At 38.6% G+C, this 24,093-nt stretch overlaps 1 protein-coding gene across 2 annotated transcripts in view; it reads left to right on the forward strand.

The window, feature by feature from the left end:
- LHFPL6 (LHFPL tetraspan subfamily member 6) overlaps positions 1 to 19,970 on the forward strand; it is a 244,234-nt gene extending 224,264 nt beyond the window's left edge. Inside the window, exons 3-4 of one of the 2 annotated variants that reach the window (XM_087814354.1) lie at positions 7,509 to 7,607; positions 18,894 to 19,970. In XM_087814354.1, coding sequence (XP_087670480.1) covers positions 7,509 to 7,607; positions 18,894 to 19,012 — 218 coding nt within the window. In that variant the 3' untranslated portion in view covers positions 19,013 to 19,970. The remainder of the gene's footprint in view (positions 1 to 7,508; positions 7,608 to 18,893) is intronic. The other variant, XM_087814356.1, reaches the window with a different exon arrangement.
- The last annotated feature ends 4,123 nt before the right edge of the window (positions 19,971 to 24,093 follow it).

Consider the following 24,093-nt stretch of genomic DNA (forward strand, 5'->3'; position numbering starts at 1 on the left):
AAATCCCACATGTCTATGGCTGAAGTCAAATTGTGGGTGGTGAGCATCAGGGCTATAACAGGTAGAAAAGAGTCTTGGGCTAGATAGGACCCAAGAGTCCTGAGGTTGATCTGGATAAGCTTCTTTCATCCTCTGTGCCTCAGTTTCCAGAAAGCACTTTGAAAGGAAATATGGGTTATGAGAAAGAACCTAACCAAGCCCCCTTCTTATAGAATACTTAAGTAGATTCCCCCTTACTGTGATTTCAAGGCCTGAAGAGTTAAACACTGGCCCTTGCTCTCTTGTTCACTCACCACCAAGCCACCAATGGATTTATTTTGTTGTTACATTTTGTAAAGGGGCCATTATCTAGGTCTGGAAAGGGAGGACAAATATCATGTACATAAATTAGCATATGGAGACTTGAAAATGGAAAAGTGCCAAAGTCTTCCAAAGAGAAGTCCAGATAATAGGCTACAAGACTGAGTAGCTTTCATGAGAAAAGTAAAGAAAACAATTTCCCTCATTGCTTGCCACTGAAAAGAAGATAAAGGAACTAGAGGAAGGATAAAAGTATCCAAAAAACATAAAAGATGCATTCATGGGAAAAGCTGGTTTGATCACTAAAAGGGCAATAGGTGGAAAAAGTCACACAATTAAAAAAAAAAACAAAAAACTGTGGAAAAAGAATGGAGCAATAGTCATGGAGAAAAGTGAGATCGCATACAAAATTTGAAGAGTGGCCTGGAAAAAATAAGGCCTCATGAGTTTAAAAGGAGGGCTCTAGTCTCACTACTTTTGCAGAGTAACTGGCATTTGGTGACTAGAGGTTTGTGTTGCTTTTTTTGCAGGAACCCAATTGTTATGTTAATACGCTAATGGCTAAGTGTTAAGTACTGACTTTGAATAGAAAGTGTTTTAAGGAAGGGAAAATTCCCAGCATCCTGTTCTTACTTGGACCACTAAGCTGTTTAGGAACTTCAGACTTCAAACTCAAATTCTAAAAAATTAGTATCATAGCAGATATTTCCAGCATTGTGCAAAAAACAAATACAGTTTTAACTAGGGACTCTCTCCCGTGGGTGGTTTATGGACAGGCAAGGCATACCAGGCTAAGATTTAGACACAGAAGCCCATATGGAGCTAAAGGCTCTTTTACAACATAGCATCACTACACAGCTCCCAAGTGCTGATCTCTGTGCATTTATCTGCCTTCTCTTTTCCACCAACACTGGCTTCTCCTTAGAGGTCATTTCACTGATCTGGTTCTTCAAATACTTATTGTCTTGTACAGGGTGAGGCCAAAACCCTAGGGTACTCAGGTTGAAATGGCCTTAGTCAATGCAATATTCACTTTTTTTAAATTTAAGAATTATTGAGTCATTTGTTGGATTGTTATTTTTTCATTTTCAGGAGGCAGCATCTCCCTAAATTCCTAAGACCTCCTGTTATAGCACAGTAAAATCTAAGAAAATTCCAGGACAAGCTGAATAGGGAAAATGAGACAGATTGTTAAACAGCAGTTTGAAGCCACCTAGTAAATCCTATCTTCCCTAAACCAGGGACACTTGAGAGTAAATGATTTGTGTTAGATGGGCCAGGTACAGAAACTCACCAGAGCAGGAAGCAAGGGGTGAAACTGGGTAAACAAGAACTTTGTCCCCAGGGTAACCTGTCCTCCCCTAGCATATTGTTGGTCATGCGGTTTAGGCCCCCCCTCCCCCCACCAAGCTTTCCTCCCTAAAGATAACATGTAGGCCTCAGTTGTATTTCAGCTCCAGGCCCATATAAGCATGGAAACCAGTCAAGTGGCACCCTGTGGTTGCCTCAGAACCAGCTACATTGACTAATGGTCTCCTGCCTTGGCACTGACCAATCAGTGGATCAGTGGAGACCACAACCCTGAAAGAGCACACCTGGAAAGCTGATGAATATTCTATTGAGACACTCCCTCGTGACCTCTCCTAAGATTTCCTTCCTGCAAGAAAGAGATAAATAGCTCAGGACAAAGGATTCAAAGAGCTCCGCCGACCCCCCACCCCCAAGGAAGAACACCAGGGCCATTTCCTTCTTCCCTCCAAGGGTACCCCACGAGACTTGCAACCAGGGGAACAATGGGCAGCAAGCGGCAGCTTATCCCAGGCTAACTCCCTGAACCTGTCTCCGCGGCCCCCTTCTCTCTCTCTGACTTCTCAGTGAGCCAAAGCAGCCCAGCCTAGGCTCTCCTATTACTTCTTTGCACCTTCCTTGTTTCACAGTCCTAAGTGTATTTTTGCTGTGGCAAATAAATTCTTGCTTGCTTTTCTACACTGTCTTTTTTTTTTTTTTGGTAAATTTATCTTTATTAATGAAAGCATTACAGATATCCCTCTTTTATCCCCATTGATTCTCTCCACCCCGCATCCGCACCTCCCCACCCCCAGGCCTTCACCACACTATTGTCTGTGTCCTTGGGTTATGCATATATGCATATAAGTTCTTTGATTACTGTCTCCCCACCCACTCCCCAACCCTGCCTTCCCACTGAGATTCATCAGTCTGTTCCATGCTTCTATGTCTCTGGAACTATTCTGTTTATTAGATTCCACATATGAGTGAGATTATGTAAAACTGAATCAGGAAGAATCAGAATACCTAAATAGGCTAATAACAACTGATGAAATCGAAGCAGCAATTAAAAAAAATGCCAGTGAACAAAAGCCCTGGTCTGGACGGCTTCACAGGAGAGCTTTCTAATTCTTTAAGTTGTAGGGTTAGATAGTTTACTAAAAATTTTTCTTTCTTTTTGAGGTAGGCCTGTGGTGCTATGAACTTCCCTCTTAGGACTGCTTTTGTTGTGTCCCATAGATTTGGGGTTGTTGTATGTTCATTTTCATTTGTTTCCAGGAAGTTTTTGATTTCTTTCTTGATCTTATTGGTAACCCATTCATTGTTTAATAACATGCTATTTAGCCTCTGTGTGTTTGAATGTTTTTGAGTGTTTTTACTGTAGTTGATTTCTAATTTCATGCCATTGTGATCTGAGATGCTTGATATTATTTCAATCTTCTTGAACTTGTAGTGTCTTGATTGAAATCTTTCCCTCAAAAAGACAGGAACCAAGATCTCATCATCTCCCTGGTAATACTCCTACAAAATGATCTTCCTCATGGTCTATTGCCTCTTGATAGCTGATTTCAGCTAGGTACTGGGTGAAAACTAAAGATGGAACTAATTTACACTAATTTGTGATTTACTCATGACCTCTTAAAAGTTACAGTCTTTGCCCTGGCCAGTGTGGCTCAGTTGGTTGGGCATCTCCCTGTGCACTGAAAGGTTGCTGGTTCATTCCTGGTCAGGGCACATGCCAGGGTTGTACAGGAGGCAGCCAATTGATGTTTTGCCCTCACATCAACATTTCTCTTTCTCCTTTTCCTTTCCTCTTTCCAAAAATCAATTTTAAAAATCTTTTCTTAAAAAGTTACAAAATCTTTCAGATTGCAAAAATAGATTGCTTCTGAATTGCAAATGAGCCTGTAGCTGCAAATTATCTCACACTTCCTTCACCCACCCCACCTCTCTTACCACCTACCTCCTGTTTGTTTTCTAGCTTCCCAGCCTCTTTTCTCACTTTCACTCCTATACACACAGATTTCCAAAAAGTCCTAAATGTGACTTTTTTCATGATGTCTTTTATGGCAAAAATGCCACATAATTAAGTCCATGTGGTAGCCACAAAGTTTACAAATCTAATAAAGAAAATCTATGTAAACTATATAAAAACTTATAAGTCAGAAGATTCTAACAGAGTCATTCACTTTCCAGGAGCAAATTAGTCAACTAGAGCTATTTAAACTCATTTTGTCATTAATATATCATTTGGGCAACCACTTTAGATTCCAGAATATTCTCTGAGCCCTATTTCCATGTACAATATGTTGATGAAAGAACTTCCAGCCTAAGAGAAAGTCTTATAAGAGTTTTATTTGAGCCAAACTGATGACAACTGGCAGGAAGCAAAATCTCAATGGATTGAGAAAATGCTCCAGAGAATAGCAGTTTTGCAGCTTATTTTATACGTTAGAATCAAAGGAGGAAACATTAGGAAGGTTACATAAAATCTGTTGGTGATAGGTTAGGGAGGTGGGAGAAAGCAAAGTGGGGAACTCTCTGAGTTTGGATAAAAAGCAAAACAGAGAGACACATACTTCTTTTATATTGGTGGGTACAGGATAATTGGTGGGTACATTTACAGCACAGAGAGATGGTATATGGGTAACAAGATAACAATGTGGCCTCATGCTGCTGGTTGTGCCTCCCAGGAGTCTGGAAGAGAAAATTTCTCTACCTTTCAAAGTTATGTTATCTTAGATGCACAAAGATAATAGACAATTTCAAAGGTAAAGATTGACCTTTGTCAGGGAAACTGCAGGCCCAGGATGTGACCACCCACCGTGACTTGCTTTAAGTTAGAACTTTTTACATTCAGACCACACTGTGTGGTTATTTTCTGTCTCTGAATTTGTAAGGGCTGTCCTGTGGGACTCCCCTGAGCTTGTCAGATTTAGCATGTGGCCTCTTTTTCATTCACAAGTATAATATCTAAGTGGTATCTGATTCAAGGGTTTTCAAACTATGCATTGATTTCTCCAACATGGTTTAAGGTTTAATACTGCTAAAACTGAACAGTGGCAGATTGTTTTCCATTAAAAAGATGTTCTTACTTTTATGCTTAATGATTTCTAACTTTACAATGTTAGTGCTTACGTTTAGCTGATAAAAATGCTAGTCAACTTCAATCTAAGGTCAATTAGTCTACATTTGGAGTACCTCCTCTTAAAACTCACACTCCAGAAGAGGTTAATTAGCATATGTTCCCTAACTAGAGACCAGAACCACAGAGATAGTTAACACAAAGCTTTCTAATATTACTCTCTATACTTACCCCAAGGTTTCATAATTAGCATAAGTCATATTAGAGACCATTTTTAATTGAGAAAATGGATGATGTTCAAGAATTAGAATATGATAGAAAGATATATATCAGTCCCTTTGAACAAGTTGGGCATGTACCAGCTAAGGTTTGCTAGTAAAAGGAACCACTTTAGAAATTCCAAGTAAGAAGGGATGTAGCCCACGGACACAAAGTTTCAAAGATCTATTAGGTCTGGGGACGTGAAGTTCAGAGACTAATACAGGAATTCAAGAAGTGCAAGAATGAAAGAAGCTGCAACTGATGACATGTCCTTAGCGGGTGATGCTAAGGGATGCCAGGTCGCCATTTGTAAAATCACATCTACTGTCTGCAGAAAGACATGCCCCTGACTGCAGCTTCCAATGAGGAATATGGTTTATCCCTCTCTTTTACCTTCTAAATCCCACTTGAAGGCTTCTCACTGACAGAATATGAACCAGAATTCCTATTAAAAGGAGAGTTTTTGAAATGTAGTTTCCTGGCCTCTAGCCCCACCTAGAAAGGGAGAATCTAAATGAGCAGGGATGATTTTGATTGTTAACAAGCAGTATCAGGCATAGCATATAAGAATCTGGCCAACCCAGCTCCTTTGGAAGTGGTGTGTTTTAAGTCTAGAACAGCTCTCTCCAATAGCATGTTATGCAATTATGAAAATAGTCTTTATTTATGCTACCCAATGTGGTAGCCACTAGCACCATGTGGCTATTAGGCACCCTCATTAATTATCTCTTTACTTAATGCTGAATAACACTAGCTTGGAGTTATTATCAGAATGCCATAAATCCTATCATGAGGGGAAAAGCCTAAGGAAATCTGTCACTGGAACATTTGCTTAGTCGGCAAAACCTCCTATTACTAAATTACTCTTCAGCCTCAACACAATTCATATTTATACATAGGACATCCTCGGATTAGTGATTTGCAGTTTCAATGATTCTTTGTAGACATTCCCTCATATCACAACCCCTCTGCATTAGATGATCACTTTACTGTTGACCAACTGACAGATTGGAGACAGGAGCACCAGGGTGGGAAATGTGTGTCAGTTCATGGGGAAGGTCTCTCCATACTGCTCAGCATAGAGGTTGGGTGTAGGGGTGGAAAGCAGCTTCTCCTTAAATGCCGGTGAGGAAACAGACTATTTGTATGGATTATAACTATTCAAGTCACCCACGAGGGGTGGAGGGAGAAAAATCAGAGTGGGAAGAAAAGAAGGAAGGGACTCAATCCAGAACTATTGGAAGTATCTTCTAGATGCAATTGGGGCCCTGTCATTCTGCCTTTACATTACCATATTAACAGATTTTCTTATTTGGGGGGTTCCTTCATTTAGCCCCTTATAACCCACAACCTCTCAGACAAGGTTGGTATTCTCACCAATCAGACTGTGTATGCATTGGTCCTACTGACCCAGCACACTTGTGAGACTTACAAGTGATAATACTTACTGATTGATGTGACAAGTTGTTACTTTTACATTAGCCTTCAGATTCAAATGGTGGCTGCATAAGTCTCATTCAGCTTCTTGTAAAACCATATTAGGCTTTGATGCAAAACTAAAGACTTGTCAGCCAATGGAAAACTGTCAGAGTGTGTTGCCATGATAATTTAATTCATGTTAAAATAAATCCATTACTTTCTTCAGTTAAATCATCAAACCTTTTGTTCTTAGCTGCAAGAAGGACTTAGATTGCAATAAGTGTCTGTCTTCTTGGTTATTTCTGAGACAAATGGGTGCTCCTCGATTTTCAGCGTCTCAATAGAGCATTATAATAGGTAGTCCAGTTCCCAGTTTCAATCAATATGCTGAAGTGGTTTATGAAAATCTTTGCCCGGCCGGGCGTGGCTCAGCGGTTGAGCGTCGACTTGGGATCCAGGCTATCAGGGTTCGATTCCCGGTCAGGGCACATGCCCAGTTGTGGGCTTGATCAATGACTCTCTCATCATTGATGTTTCTGTCTCTCTCTCTGCCTCTCCTTTCCTCTCTCTAAAATCAATAAAGATATATAAAAAAAAACTTTTTTTTTTTTAAAAAAAGAAACTTTTAGAAAATCTTTAAGTTTTCTCTGCCCCTGGTAAAATTTGATGATGCTAAAACATTCTATTTTGATTCTTTAATTGGAAAAATCTAATGAATGAGGAACCATAACCTATTAAGCACTTTGCTTGCTCTTGAGTTACTTTATGTGGATTAATGGTGGAATTGGTTGGCTTTTTACAAGAGTAATTAAAAGGACTTCTGGATTTTATTTCTTAAACAGGACTGTATTTCCTAAAGCAAGGCCTTTGATGCTTTAAAAGGCAAAGTTGGAACCAAACTAAGCTGTCTGTGATGGTGTTGGGTTTTTTTGTTTTGTTTCTTTGGTCTGTCTTTCTTTTTTCCTTTTAAGCAGACTTGAAATTGTTCTCGGAACCTAACCTTAGATTGCTTGAGGGAGCTGTGGCTGTTACTTTCCAAAAAGCAGACACCATCCTCCTTTGTTATATTGCTAATATTGATTTTTTTCCCCCTGCTACCTTTATCCAGGGATACAGAGGGACACTGGTAAAGCCCCCTTCTCTTATCTCTTTGCAGGCTTGTTGATCGGAGCTGGCTGTGCCCTCTACCCCTTGGGCTGGGACAGCGAGGAGGTTCGGCAGGCTTGTGGCTACATTTCTGGCCAGTTTGACCTGGGTAAGTTCTGGTCATAGATGGCACTCCTTTTAGAAAAGAACCTATCTGATCTTTCATAGGAGCAGAAAGTAGACAAGGGATGGGGGAGAAAAACACATGTTGGTATTGCAGCCAGAGTCCAGTTTAACAATACCCATGCTTTCACTTATCCTTCTGTTTCAGTGAAGAGCCATTGATAATCTACTGTTGACCTGAACTATGGGAAATATTGTGGATACAAAGAAAAGAAATAACCCTTGCTCTGAAGTGTTTATGTTTATTAATTCATTCATTCAAAATCATATATTTACTACTCATCGCAAATGCTAAAAATAATTGTCAATGGAATTCACACTCTATATGAGAAGATAAAGCAAACAAAACTATCAAGGAAATGACAGGAAGGGCTAGGGGATATATAGCAATTTCACTCGAAGGCAGTAGACAACTTTATGAAAGGGATAAGAATCAGATTGGGTTTTCAAGGTAGTGACGTGTGTGAATTATCTGACAGTAAACAGAAACACCTTGCTGGCAAGGACTATGGGATAGCAAAGGCACAGGGGAGGAATGAGAACAGTTTATCAGGAGACCATGGAGAAAAAGGAAATCTGGGAATTCACACACCGATGAAAGGCTCATGAATTTTTCTGTGTACTAATTAGAAAGTTTCAGGTATTTTTCACCTATAGATTAGTGTATTCTGCTTTGCAATCTATAAGTTTTTTGCATACTACATGGGTTTCACCATTATAAGTTGTAATGATGGGATAATATTTCACTTGGTTGGTTACTTAACCACTTCCTTATTTCTTTCTATTCCAGTTTCTGTTATTTAAAGACATAGTTTAATGAACATAAGTCTTTTCCTAATTGAATTATTTTCTTAGGATGTTCTTCTAGAATTGGTGTTACTAGACCAAAGACTATGAACCCATAAGACACATTGTCAAATGATAACAAATATTTTTTCTTAATATGTGGATAGACAGATTGTTTTTGACCATTAGTGCATAGTGAGTTACTAACTAAACATCCACTTTACACATTAAATAGTTTACACTTAGAAGAAAAATTTTGAGGGAATTGGTCTAATGGCAGTATTACCATACCCCAAATCACTTCAAATTATTTTTATGTTAGAACTTCTATGAAAATTTTGTTTCTATTAGATACTGAGAAAAATGGACAGATGTGATAGCATATCAAAGCTCTGTGAATTTGAAATGAGCACTTTTTATTTGACTCAATGACAAACACTCTGCTTCACTCAAAATAATACTGGCTCTTTTGGTAGAGAAGTTGGTGCTCTAAATACCACGTAATTCACCTGAATACAGACCAAGAGGTCCCCCTCTGCCTATGCTTCCTCCTTGATGATGAGGCTTTCTTAAGGCTGGATTTGTTTGTGCTTGCCATAAATTATCAGAAGGAGAAAATGCTGGCACGAAGTTGACTACCAGTGTTTTGTTTTGGTTTTGTTTGTTTCTGGAAAGCAAACTGTCCAGGGGTATATTTTAACATAGTGTTTGGCATTTCCCTTTCTCTAGTATTTGAAGTTTTCTTGGCTGTTTCATACAGGCCTCGACTTGATTAGAATACTGTTCTAGCTGATCTCTCTTGTTATTGTGTGTGGCTATACTAATTAGCAGGTTATAATGAAACTCAGATCTTGTTATTACCTTCATTACTAAACCTCAGTGTTCTATGTCTTCTTAGCATTGTGGATTAAAAATGTCAAACTTAAACTTTAAAGAAAACCTCTTGCCTCTTTACTAGAGGTAATAATATGTTATTAAACTCACTGAAGCCATTTTAGCAATTTAAAAACTGTAGTGTCATTTTAATTTTTGCTTTTTTATTTATAGATTTCTCTTAGACTGCATGCTGAGAAAATAAAAAACTGGGATCATTTACACATAAAATGAGTTTCTAGGTCACCTGAATAAGTGTGTTGAGTTTGCTTTCTCCAAGCTACTATTATTTTTGCAGACTCTGTTATCTTTACTTTAAAAAGAAGATGTAAAGAGAAACTGTTGCATAGAGATATCATTATGCCTATCCCACCAGTCTACCTATTTGCTGTCTTTAAGAAATTGTTACTGTTCCCCTAAACAATGATGAAGGATGAACTTTGGTAAATGAGTGAAGTCACAGATTATGGAGCAAACTTGGGCCTGGGAGCCAGAGCATGCACGTGAGGATGAGAATTTACTAAGGAGAGCTCTGGGGCTCATTTTTAGTGGCATACCCACTGTTTGCTGCGGCCACACCCTGCCCCTGCCACTTCTGGGAATCTGAGCTTACTTCTGCCTCTTCCCAAAGGAGACAGCATGTGGGCACATCTTCCTCCCAAAGGCTGGGAAATATTAATGCTGTTAAGGTTCATGCCCTACTTATTGTAGAATATGGGCGACTTTCTTGCATGCTATATTGAAATGTTGTTACTCAATTTCTAGAGCACATCCTGAAAGAAATCATCTCTTCTGTTCCCACATGAAAGATTATTTAAGGAGCGCATTCTTTCACTCACTCAGCCAACAAATATTTATGGGGTGCTGCCAGTGTGCCAGACCCTGTGCTAGGTGCTTGGGACCTGGTACCAGCAAGTAATTTAAAAAAGACACTATTCACTGTTCCCAGGGAACTTAAAAATTAGCAGGAGAGGCAGATATTCAATAAGATATTCCAATATACATGAGAAGTATGTTAGAAAGGGAAAGTGTCAGACAGAAGAAGCAGTGGGCACTGTGGTTGCCTTGCCAATATTATTCCACTCTAGTTGGTGACTCCAAACCAGAGGTTGGCAGGCATTTCTGTAAGAGACAAGTAAGTAAATACTTTCAGCTTTGTGAACCATATATTCTCTCTTTTAACTACTCAGTTCTGCAGTTGTAACATGAAAAGCACTTCATGTATGAATGGGTATGACTGTGTCCTAATAAACTTTTTTTACAAAAACAGGTGCTTGGACTGTAGTTTGAGGACCCCTGGTTTTAACCAAAGCATACCCCTGACATTCCAGTAAACGTCTCCTTTACTGATCCCTTCAGCTCCCCAGGTCAGGGCCTAGGTCAGTCCAAGACTCAGCACTCAGCAGTCCCATCCAATTATCCTAGAGTATGCTACTAAATACTACAATTTTCTTGTTGTGCAGTATTGTAAAATAAGGTGGCAAGCACTATAAATTAATCTTGGTTATCCCAGATAACACTAGCATACAATGGGAAGGCTTAAGCCCATTTGGGTCAGTGAGACTAGAGGAGATGTTTCAAGAGATTTCTGAGGAAGAAGGGATCATGTGCCTAAGGGAGAGGTTCCAGAAACTATGTTTTCCCTCCCTCTGGTTATAATCTGACAAGATGGAGTGGCAGGAGGAGCAGCCTGCAGGAGAGGATGATGTACAGGTGGGCTGAAAAATCAGCCTGTGGGCAGTCATCCCTGAAGCAGGCCTTCCCTAGGAATTTACAACCTAGTTGACAACATAGTAATTCATTTCCTTATTGGTAAAGTTTGAGGCATGCTTTCTCTTACTTGCAGCTAAAAGCAGCCTGACTGGTATTTTATCTGGTTGCGATATCACCATTCAAGGGGGGCCTGGCCTCACCTGGGAGCTTCCTAAGGAAGTATTATTTCTAGCTGAGCCCTTAAGGCTGTAGAGGGCTTAGGAAGAGTGAGTGTGGACATTTTTTAGGGTGGCTTGGGGGGTAGGTTGCATAGGGCAGGAAGAAGAGCAGGAAGGAGGACTAGTGACCACACTGCAGATCTGCTTTAGGGGCTGCATCCTTGTTTCAACAGGTTTTAATTCCACCTACCAGCCATGAGAAAAGTAATATTTTAGAGAGAGTAGGTAGGGCATCTTAGGAAAAGAACACTTAAACTGCATCCAGAAATATAAGTAGTGGTTAGGCAAGGAAGGGACTTCATTAAAAGTTCACATTTATGGTTGTAATATAATATGATAGGAGTCTAATAAAATCTATTTTTTTAAATGCCCCTTTTCTTTAAAAAGGCGATTTGGGGAAAATATTTTTTACCCACCTTGAAAACAACTTAATAAAGCTATTGAGTATTTCTCAAGAATTTTAATATTTTATTAAGTGCAAAGCTTTGACATAATTTTGCAAAAATACTCACTTTTACAAATTAAAGATTGTTACTCTGCTTACCATTGGATCACACTTGCTTATGAAGAACCAAGGAGCAGGTTTGAATACACACATCTTCAAAACAGAAACAAGAGTCCAAACAGAATGCATCATGAATTCCTAAATTCCCAACTGAAATTGTATAGCTTGCCTTGACAGTAGCTCTCAACCTTTGGCATTAGAATCAGAGGTAGACTTGTTGAGAATGTGGATTTTTAGAATCAGAGGTAGACTTGTTGAGAATGTGGATTTTTAGAATGTGGAAAAAATCATAATTTCTATGAGAAATTATTATTTTCTCATTTGTGTTTTAAACAAATATCCCAAGTGAGTCTGGTGCAAGTGGTCAGTGCACATACTTGGAAAAAATACTGTCCTACTTTATATAGAAAATTAATTTTTTGTACTTTGCTAGAATTTAGTTTAACAAACATTCATTTTGTTTTATATAAACTACGATGCTCTAGCTTTAGGTTAAAAAAACCTGACTCCAACTGGCTTAAAGAAACAAAGAAGACAATTAAGATATCTTATTACAGAAAGGCCAGAGCTACGGTGAGCGGCAGACTTGACCCATCCGGGGGCTCAAAGATGTTGTGTGTCTTCAAGTTGGCTTCATGCTGAGGCCAGTTCTCCCTTTGGTCATAAGATAACTGCATTTGGCACTTGTAGCGCTAAGCACCTTGTTCATGTCAAATAGGAGAGGGTGAGCTTCTCCCCCGTAATGGACTAAAAGTCTCTTAGTCTAGTTGGGCCAATTTTGCCATGTGTCACTCTTGAATGAATAGCGGCTGCCAGAAAATACCATGTACTAATTGGCTTCTTATGGTCCAGATTGGATGTGTTCAGAATTGTAGAGAGTCAGATTTTACTGAGAAGCAGTGGTATTCGTGAGTGGAAGATGAGGCAAAGAGAAGAGGCTTCTCAGTGTGTCTTTTTTGGACTTCAGTGCCCTGTATTCCTTCCATCATGAAGTCCATGGTTGTGGTCAGTGATGGTTTATGCTGTTTAAGTGTTAACAATGTTGATTTTATTTATTACTTGTTAAGAGAATAAAACAGTACAGATGATAAGAATAATACATAATGTAGCACAGTACCTTCACCTGACAGGAGCTCAAAAGATGTTTGCTACCATTATTCATATTATTTGTGCAGGACCATTTTAAGTGAGTATTTGCTGGTCAATCTTTACTCTTCCTTTTATATTTCATGACTAAGTTTGGATTGACACATAAAGTCTTAATAATCACATTGTCTAATTGATATAGTTTATGCCTCAAAGATATTTTTATCCAGGAAAGACTTTTCTAATTATATCTTTATGCTCAAAAGTAGTGTTTTAATTAATTTATTTTGCTGATTTGCCAAGTGAATTTGAGTAATTATTGCTTTCATTTTGCTCTTTAATTTGAATGAGAGGCCATTCAAATTAAAGAGCAAAATGAAAGCAATAATTTCTGTTTTTGAAATTATACTCTTAGGCTCCAAAGAACAGTACCATAAACTCTGAAAACGTAGAACCTCTTCATGTTGGAAAAGATGAGAGTCTGTTTTTTCATATTTTCAATCCAGCAAGAAATCTCTTCTCTAATCTGAACAGTGAGCATCCCACATCTCTTTTCACACGTTTCCTTTAGCTCTGTGACTCCTGATTCATATTTTCTCTTCTTTCAAATATAATTGCGTTTGAGAAAAACTGATTTGCAAGTTATGAGATCAGTGGGCAAGAATGGGAACAAAAATAGAATTTGTTTTTTGAGCTTTGTCAAGCTTGGTGCTGGTGCTTCATAGAAATCTGAGTGACAGAGTTTTCCTGATATCCACAACTAAGTCTCTACTTCTGCCAACACAACAGAAGAAGCTGCTGCCAGCTTCTGTGATATTAATACAGAAGGCTCTACCTAGTGGCCTATGGGCATCTGAGTTGTGCACCAGAATGGGACTTGCCTGGGAGGTGCTTGCAGAAGGCAGCAGTTAGTGTCCGTCACTTGGTTCTAGAAGAGACTCCTAAAACTTGAAGCATTTCTGGTAATTGCTTAAAGTAAATTTATAATCCCATTCTGATACTGCTTTTGGGGAGAGTAGTAAGGTGTTAAACATGCATTGAGATTTAGCCAAATATAAAGTTGTTACAACAGCAATGGCTTTTTACTGGACCTGTTCCAAACTTTTGACACTTACATCCAAGTCACTGAGAGTCATTAAGAATTTATATGCATATATGCACAACCCAAGGACACGGACAATGCTGGGGAGAAGGTCTGGGGAGGGGGATGGGATGGGGTGGAACGGGTCATTGGGGAGAAAAAGGGACATCTGTAATATTTTAAACAAAAATAAAATTTAAAAAATTAAAAAATAAAAATAAAATGCAAAGTGGGGAAAAAAAGGTCCAGCAGAAGCCTGCATTCCCTCACACAGAGAGCTAGTGCAGGAAGGTGACAAAGGAAAGTCAGGCAGCACTATAAGTTAAACCAAGAACCAAACTGGGTAAGCCCAGGGGGACCCAGGGAACACTCTGAAATGTGACACCAAATGATGCTGGGAAATTCCCGCAGGCAGAGGAAGCCCAGCCTAGCCAGTGGTGCAGTGAAAAATCCTGTCTTGTTCATGTTTAACCCCCAACTCTGCATCATCTTGCCTTCCTGTCTTGCCACATGTACTCGCAGCTGGAGCTGCCTGGGACAGCTTTAATTGCACATAAAAATCCTGTAGTCTTTCTCTTAGGGAGCACATACTTTTGCTTATGTAAAACCTTTTTATGTGTCATCTAGAAAAAACCTTTCCTGTAGTGGGATATGTTGTTTCCTATGGAGTACATAACCACTCAATCTCACTAGGCCCAAGAAATTTTGTGGAGGAAAATGTGCCCTCCGTGTCTGTGCACTGCTCTGGAGAAGACGAAGTCTATGCTCCTTTCTCTGTCCATGTGGGCACATTTGTTCTGCACACATATCCTCCTCACTTAACATTTTCCACTATTTTATGATTAATGCCTGAATGTTGTCTTTATTATCTGTAGGCTGTTTGCTCCATTTTTTGTGGTTGGTGGGAGTGGGCTGTGGTTGGTGGGAGTGGGATGTGGTTGGTGGGAATGGGCTGTGGTTGGTGCGATTGGGCTGTGGTTGGTGGGAATGGGATGTGGTTGGTGGGAATGGGCTGTGGTTGGTGGGAATGGGCTGTGGTTGGTGGGAATGGGCTGTGGTTGGTGGGAATGGGCTGTGGTTGGTGGGAGTGAGATGTGGCCGGAAACAGGGACCTCCTCAGTTATGCTGCTGTGTGCTAAACTCAGCAGAGCAACATGTACAAATGGCATGGAGGAGGCGAATGAATACTACACAATAAAAATTGCCATGTTCAGGTTTCTCATTTTGCTTGTCATATGACCAGCATATTTATTGAGTTCTTGCTCTTTGTACTTACAAGTATAAAAGTTGCCCACTGATTTTACATATGTTCGTATGTATACATGCATATATGTGTGTGTGTGTGTATAGTTAAATTTTAATTCATATTTGCTTAATTTTGATTTTGAAATAATTTCATATTTATAGAAAAGTTGCAAAAACAGTACAAAGAATTCCCATATACTCTTCCCTGGATTTCCTTAATGTTAAATTTCATCATATTTACTTTGTCATTTTCCCCCTGTTCCCTCTCTCAGACTCAATGTCCTCCAACCATAGGTAGTTAACTGAATAATTCCTTAAAATGACATTATTTTACATAGCAGTACAATTATCAAAATTAGGAAATTATCACTGATACAATGTTTCTCTCTAATCTCTACCTTATTTATATCTTTAAGTAAAAATTATGCATAAAAGAAATGGAATTTACTTCTTTTTCTCCTAGTGGGTTTTGCTTGTTCTAGACTTTATTTCTGCTTTATGGTTTTCCATTTGTAGAAAATAAACACAAAGTAGTATTTAAAATCTCCAGATGTTCAAATCTAAAAAAAACAACAACAAAGAATGCTAGTTGTCCATACCTACGCTCTGATATTAGAAATTATTAGGATTCCAGAAAGTATTAATAATTATAATAACTATAATAATATGCAGAGCTGTCTTTTGTCTTTTTCCCTAATGTATAGTTTGGGCTCAGTATGACTGAACCTCAGATCAAATGCAACTGCTTTTCTGGCTGTCTTTTCTGCTCACGAATTTGAGCAACTGAGGGACGTGTGAGACCTCAGATTAGTACTTTCTGGTAAATCCCCAAGTTGATGATGGCTAGCACCCTTTCCTTGGGGGATAGTAATAGTACTTGGGTAAAACCCTTCTTCGCTTTTTTTCCTCAGCTCTTTATCCTAAAGGAGGAGCTAGAACATTTCTATGGGGGCAAGAGAGACTCAACAGAGGAAATTAAAAGTACAACTCTAGCAAGATTTTGGCGGGGGGGAATCCAGCAGAGAAATGTATACCATTGAATAGAACTGAAAGAATTTATTATTCAGGAAGATTTTCCCCCCTGAAATCATAAACCCATATCACGTGTTCTCATATTTGAATATGGTCCTTGTACAGAGTCATTGTCCCCATCATGCATTCCTTTGTATAGCCCTCACCTCACTCTTGCTCCAGCTACAGAATGAATGGAGATGTACTGGATAACATTTACAAGGCTGATATATATTTTCCTATCAAATTTCACTATAACGTATCTCCTTAAATATAGTGCTGTTATGAGCTCTTTGCCAATACATCTTTTCCAGAGAGTAAATCCCTGCTCCCTCTGATATCTGGTTGTGTGTAAAGGTAGAATCTCCCCCCTCCCCTGCCCCTAACTAATGCCACAGCTCAAATGCATTAGTCCTTAATGATGGACACGTCTGCATTTTATGTTCTCACTCTTTACATTCTGGTTATCTCTGTGGAGAAATAAGGCAAACGAAGAAGGTGGAGACTCTTTTAAAAATGTCTTGCCCCCTCTTCTTTTTAAAGTGGCTTAGTTCCAGTGCTTCGAGCTGGAACAACATACATTGAGGCATACTATGTGTTTTGGGGGAAAGGTATTCAGTTACCAAAAGAGTTCAGTCCCCTAAACCTGGGAGTGAAGGGAGAGGTAGAAAGATATTGTCAGCCTATTACATTAGAATCAAGAGCTGCAGTTCTTAAGGAGAAACGCTGGACATGTCCCATTCACTGTGCTGCTGTTTTGAAAACAGGAGGCTTGAAGCTGGCCACCCCTTCCGAGGACATTGTGTACGCAGGCTTGGTTCTTAGTCTTTGGGAGGTCCTACCATTACACATAAGTCCGCTCAATCTACTCCTGGGAGATACTGAGACCCACTACCGAGTTCTGCTTGTGGACAGCACCCCCTGGAGCACTTCCCTAGTGGGTACATAGAGCACATCCTGAAATTCTGTACAGAATGACCCTGAGAAGCAGTGTGAGTTTCTACTTCCGGTAATAAACAGAGACACTCAGAGGAGCTTGAAAAAGAGCCATGCCTCACAAACTTACTCTACTCAGCCATTTTACTTCTGCATTTTTTGCCCACCAACCAAGTTTGGTGTTCTCATCTCTTTTCAGGCCCACAAGGATCATTTTAATTATTTGTTCCATTAAAAGTTTGAGTGAAAGCTTTTGTATGTTTTAGGTCAAAGGTTTAAAACCTGTTTCTTTTTTGCTAGAGATACCTTTGTTCAGTAACTTCACAAAAGAACAAAATGGAATTGGTCCCATGACAGATTATTTTTGTTCTTGGTTCTAATCCATATGCAAACGAGATGTTCTGAATATGAAGAGGCATGAAGGGGTTTATTCAAGAGGAGAGAGACACCTATTGAACTTTTGTCCATGGTATTTAAGAGTACAAAAGTTTTTTCTCTCTCCACTGATCCTTTTACCTTCCTGCCTTCATTATTTATACAGCAAAAAGGGTGAAATCTAATATGCCTGCTTCTTCTCTACACAAACTTTGCATTTATATCTTAACATGTTTAACATTTTAAAATATCAAAGATGAAGGATATTCTTCCTTGATAAATGAAGACAGTCAGCTTATTATATCCAGACTCAGGCACTTGTGGCCACAAGGCTGGGAACTCAGGAGACACATCATAAGGAAAGAAGCTGGGAACTGGACTCTCTCATCATTGAGTCTATCTCCCTCTCTCCCTCTGAAATCGATAAAGACATATTTAAAAAAATAAAATAAATAAATAAATTATATTTAATTGATTAATGGTGTTGCTGAGTTCAACTATAGCCTTATAGACTTTTTTCTGCCTGCTGGACCTATCCATTCCTGATACAGGGGTGTTGAAGTCTCCAACTATGATAATGAATTCATCTATTTCTCCTTGAAACCTGTCAGTTTTTGCCTCATGTAGTTTGGCGCTCTGTTGTTAGGCACACACACATTACGGATTATTATGTCTTCTGGGAGAATTGACTCCTTTATCACTATTAATGCCCTTTGTTATCCCTAATAACTTCTTGCTTTGAAATCTGCTTTCTCAGAAATTAATATAACTGCTCCTGTTTTATTTTACTAATTATATTTTTAGTATTGTGGGTGTTATTATCAGTACTAGTACTAAGCCAAGTCTGAGAGATTAGGACCCATTTGGACCCTTGTTATTATGTTCTCGTTCATATGATGCTTTAACTTAAAGGTGAGTGTTGACTCCAGGAGAATCTGGGAGTTTTTCTTCTCCAGTTCAATCGGTAAGCCTCATTTAGCAGTTACATGTAAATGGCAGCATTCAATTCAGCATTATCCTGCAAATGGGTCTCCTCCATAGAGTGGTTCCTTTCAGAAGGATTGTATCTATTTTGAATTTTTCCTAAGGTACCTCATTATGCATATGAGTTTGATTGATTTAAATTTGAATTAATAGCTTCATCTTTTCTATCCTGACTATTGCCATTCTTCCTTCCCTTCAGTAGGGCTGTGGCCATTAGAGGCAAGAGGCGTAGGCCTTGAGGTCTTTCTGAAATGCCCCAAACCATTCTTGCTTTCTTCAGACTCAAGATAGCTTGCAGCATGTGTTTTCATTCCATTTGATTGAGTGCACCACATTAATAATGGGTATGTCAGTGTCACTTCTGTACTTTAGGAACACACATACTGGGAGAAATAACAGAGCCTCCTGCAAAATCACCCTGATTTGTGCCTGCTTTCTCTTCCCTTCTTGTGTGTCTAGGCAAGTGTGAAATCGGCTGGGCCTACTACTGCACAGGAGCAGGTGCTGCTGCTGCAATGCTTCTGTGCACATGGCTGGCTTGCTTCTCTGGCAAGAAACAGAAGCAGTACCCATACTGAGATGGAGCCATCAAGAGTAAAGAGGAGAAGATGGGCTGAAGGAGCGTGGAGGTACTAAAGCATCCAGCTACTTTCAAAAGGTGGAATAGTGGTTCTAATTCATACAATGCTAATGAAATGAAAGCCAATGGAATCAGAAACATTATGTAATGCGGAAGGGTTGTATAAGATTTATAAAAGAAGTGAGAGCATGGGATGATAGAAAAAAAATGGACCAAAGGCTAAAAATATTGCGGGGGTATTAGTTGTTTCTATTCCACAGAGTATTGTTAATGTAGAACTTATATGCAGCAAAACAAATCTATATATGCAAACAAGGGTTTGGGATTTTTTTTTAAGAGAAGGACTCAGATAATCAAAAGGGCTAGTAGAAACAGTATTATGTTGGGAAGCAGGGTAACCTGCAGATGTTCCCTGTAGGTCATGGCGCTTCTGAAAGCACACAAGCACATAGAGACATACGCATTCACACATGCCCACGCACAAACACATAAATTGCTGCAAAGACTGTACAAGAGGTTTAGTTGTGCATTACTCTTCTCTTTTCTTTTTAATATACATTTAAAATACTGTATTGTCACTTTATAAAGCATACATTAAACCTAATAAATGGACCAATAAGCCACTCTATCAGTATTTTGTATATTCTGCATAAACTCTTTATGCCCTCAATGTGTTTTCAGTGTTTATGCAGACCTTTACAGTTAAGCCTTTGTGTTTCAATATTATTCAAAAATATGCTATATTTCTCTGAGTAGCTACTGCTATGATATACTTATGAAGTAAAGGGGCATATTTGTGTCCATTTTTCAGTCATTAGATCTTGTTTTCTTTTGTCTATTATACTGTGCTGTATCACATTTATTTCAGTATTCATTTTGTAAAAAACCAAAAAAAATGCTATTTTGTTTGTATTTGAAAAGCTCTGAATAAATTCTCTCTTTGATCAAAAACTAAATGAGTCGTAGATTTGCTTCTTTAACTTCATAAATATAGCCTTTTGACTGTAACAGTCCTGTAATTTTTTTTTCTTTTAAGGCCTCAGATTAATTCACAGGTTAATTATCAATCCAGATATTGTTCTAGGCATATGGAATATTAAAGGTGAGTATAAGATAGTTCCTGCTTTCAACTTCCATTTTTTGCAACCAGAATTCTAACTTCCTGTTCATTACACTTTAATCATGGCCACATTTTTATGAGAGAAGAACTTCATGTTTATTTAAGATTAAGTAGGAAAGGGCAGTGAGGACCAGGTCATGGTTCAGGAGGTGTCAGGGCCAACAGTCTCTTGGATGATGACAGAGTCATCACAAGATGCATGTAACCTGCTGCTCCTTCACTTTCTACATGTGTTATATCTTCAATATTTCTGTGCGAGGAGCAATTTCACACCTCTCTTTAGGAATCTTGGCCATTCGAGAAAGATTACCTGACACTTCTGATCCCAGCCTAAAGCCTTGACTAAAGAGAAAGATTTAGACACTTTTATGACTGCCTAACAGAACCAAGTCTTTCAGGAGCCAAGATTTGCATGCCGGATAGTGGATAGATTGTTTTATTAGACAATGCTGAGTTATTGTTGCTATGATAAAACTCCCCTCTTCTCAAATGCTTAACTGATAATGTACTGAATGTCATTGATCGTGTCTTGTCCACTGAGCAGGGGATTCTCCGCTCTGTGGTTTCCTGCAGAGAGGACAAGATGGCATTTTGCTTCCTCAATTAGACCATAACTTTCATGTATTGCTGGTGCTTTTCAATTTTTTTTTCATGGCACTTTTCCTGTCAATATAGTATTATGACTTCTTAGTTCCCATTATCAAGTTGGGGTTCTCTGTGGAATTCATTAAGGTCTAATTTCTTGAACAGATTTAATGACAGCCTTGTCATTTTTATGTATTGTTTATGATTAAATTTTTAATTTATCTTTATTGTTGAAAGTATTACAGATATTTCCCTTTTTCCCCCCATTGACCCGTCCACCCTGCTCCTGCCTCCTCCCCAGGCTTTCACCACACTATTTTCTGTGTCCTTGGGTTAAGATATATGCAGCCCAGCCCACGTGGCTCAGCAGTTGAGTGTCGACCTAGGATCCAGGTGATCAGGGTTCGATTCCCTGTTGGGGCACATGCCCGGGTTGCGGGCTCGATCAATGACTCTCTCATCATTGATGTTTCTATCTCTCACCCTCCCTCTCCTGTCCTCTCTCTGAAATCGATAAAGATATATTAAAAAAAAAAAATGATATATGCATATAAGGACTTTGGCTAATCTCTTCCCACAACCCTTCCCCCCTTCCCTCTGAGATTAGTCAGTCTATTCCATGCTTCCATGTCTCTGCATCTATTTTGTTCATCAGTTTATTTTGTTCATTAGATTCCACGTATAAGTGAGATTATGTGATATTTATCGTTCTCTGACTGGCTTATTTCACTTAGCATAGCTACCTGGAGAGTAGTTTTTATGATTTTAGACATTAATAAACCTCACTAGATTAAAAGGTTGATCGCTCTGACATGATGACATCAAGTGGTGAACCTTTATATCTCAAATTCTGACTTCTTATACATATTGTTTTAGAGCAAGCAAAAGATGTTTATTCAGAGCTTTTATAGTGAGGGTGTATCCATCATCACTTGTACTTGGCAGAGACACAAAGACAGCAGAGAGTGGTAAATATTTATACTGGAAAAAAAGAGAATGTTTCAGGTATACCCTGATTATAGTTTGTTGACCAGGGAAAGCTGTAAGCAGGCTAACTAGAAAAAGTGTGTCCTAGGTGATTGACTAGGAAAGGATATTTGGCTTTCTCTTGTTAGTCCTAAATTGTAAGCTTGGACAAAAACTAAAAACACTGACAGATATTAACCAAATCTTGATTGATTTCAGCCAATTGCTATAAGGTTATTGCTTGTTTTTCTTGATTGGTCACTACAGACAGTAAGCTGGCTTCCTGGACTGGTTGTGGCTAAATTTTACCCTTTATATATAATCTTGCTCTTATCCATTTTTATATTAATCTCTCACTTCTAGCACTGTTTGATTCGATAGGTTATAACATGGCTTTGCAACAAGACTGCAGATACATACTTCTATGTATTTCCCACATGATAGTTGAACAGTTTTTAATCCTTTTTATAAATGGGTAATTAAAAGAACACTTTTACCAGATTAATGCTTACTAGATGTTGTGGTTATTTCTTTCAACAGCAGAAATTACATTTGGAACAACAACATACTAGGAAATATCACTACCCTACTTTCTCTTTTTTTAAATTTACTTTTTATTGAATTTATGGGGGTTACATTGGTCATAAATTTATATGGATTTCAAATGTATAGTTCTACAGTACACCATCTGAACATTGCATTGTGCACTAATCATCCAAAGTCTAGTCTCCTTCCATCACCATTTATCCCCAGTTTTACCTCTTCCCCCTGCCCCCAAGCCTCCTTCCTTCTGGTAATCACCATAATGTTGTCTGTGTACACAAGTTGTTTTTTGTTTGTTTCTTTGTTCTTTTGGCTTAATTCCTTCAACTATTTCACTCAGTCCCCAGCTGCCCTCCACTCTGACAACTGTCAGTCTGTTCTCTGTATCTATGAGTCTGTTTTTATTTTGTTTGTTCATTTTGATCATTGAATTCCACATATAAGTGAAGTCATATAGTATTTGTCTTTCTCTGACTGGCTTATTTCACTCAGCCTAATACCCTCTAGGTCAATCTATGCTGTCACAAAGGTAAAATTTCCTTCTGTTTTGCAGCTGATTAGTATTCCATTGTGTAAATGTACCACAGCTTTTTTCCCCAGCTCATCTAATGATGGGCATGTGGGCTGCTTCCAAACTTTGCTATTACAAATAGCACTGCAATGAATATAGAGGTGCATATATTCTTTTGAATCAGTGTTTTGGTTTCTTTCAATATGTTTCCAGAAGCGGAGTCACTGGGTAATAAGACAGTTCTATTTTTAATTTTTTTGAGTGAATGCCATAGTGTTTTCCACAGTGGTTGCACCAATCTGCATTCCCATCAACAGTGTACAAGGGTGCCCTTTTCTTCACATCCTCGCCAACATTTGTCATTTGTGGATTTATTGATAATAGCCATTCTGACAGGTGTGAGGTGATATTTCATTGCGGTTTTAATTTGCATTTCTCTTATAATTAGCGACATTGAGCAGCTTTTCATAGGTGTATTGATCATTTGTATGTCCTCCTTAAAGAAGTGTGAATTCAGGTCCTTTGCCCATTTTTTAATTAGATTGTTTGCTTTTTTTTTTTTTTTTTAATATATCTTTATTGATTTCAGAGAGAGGAAAGGAGAGGGAGAGAGAAAGAGATAGAAACATCAATGATGAGAGAGCCATTGATCAAGCCCACAGCCCGGGCATGTGCCCTGACCGGGAATCGAACCCCAATCCTTGGATCCCAGGTCAACGCTCAACCGCTGAGCCTCACCCAGCTGGGCAGATTATTTGCTTTTTTGATGTTGAGTTCTCTATAAATTTTGCATATTAATCCCTTATCAGGTGTATCATTGATGAATATGTCCTCCCATTCAGTGGGTTGTTTTTTCATTTTGTTGATAGTTTCCTTTGCTATGCAAAAACTTTTTAGTTTGATGTAGTCCCATTTGTTTATTTTATCTTTTGTTTACCTTACCCGAAGAGATACATCAGAGAAAATATTGCTACAAGAAATATATGAGTTTTACTGCTGATGTTTTCTTCTAGAATTTTTATGGTTTCAAGTTTTACATTTAAGTCTTTAATCCATTCTAAATTTATTCTTGTGTGTGTTGGAAGGAGGTGTTCTAGTTTCATTTTTTTATGTATGTGTCCAATTTCCCCAACACTATTTATTGAATAGACTGTCTTTACCCCATTGTATTTTCTTGACTCCTTTGTCAAATATTAATTGACCAGAAAGGTGTGAGTTTATTTCTGAGTGCTCTGTTCTGTTTCATTGATCTATATGTCTGTTTTTATGTCAGTACCATGTTGCTTGGATTACTATGGCCTTGTAGTATAGTTTGGTGTTAGGTAGCGTGATACCTCTAACTTTGTTTTTTCTT

This window comes from Miniopterus natalensis, chromosome 2 (genome assembly GCF_054644295.1).
Source record: "Miniopterus natalensis isolate mMinNat1 chromosome 2, mMinNat1.hap1, whole genome shotgun sequence".
NCBI lineage: Eukaryota > Metazoa > Chordata > Mammalia > Chiroptera > Miniopteridae > Miniopterus > Miniopterus natalensis.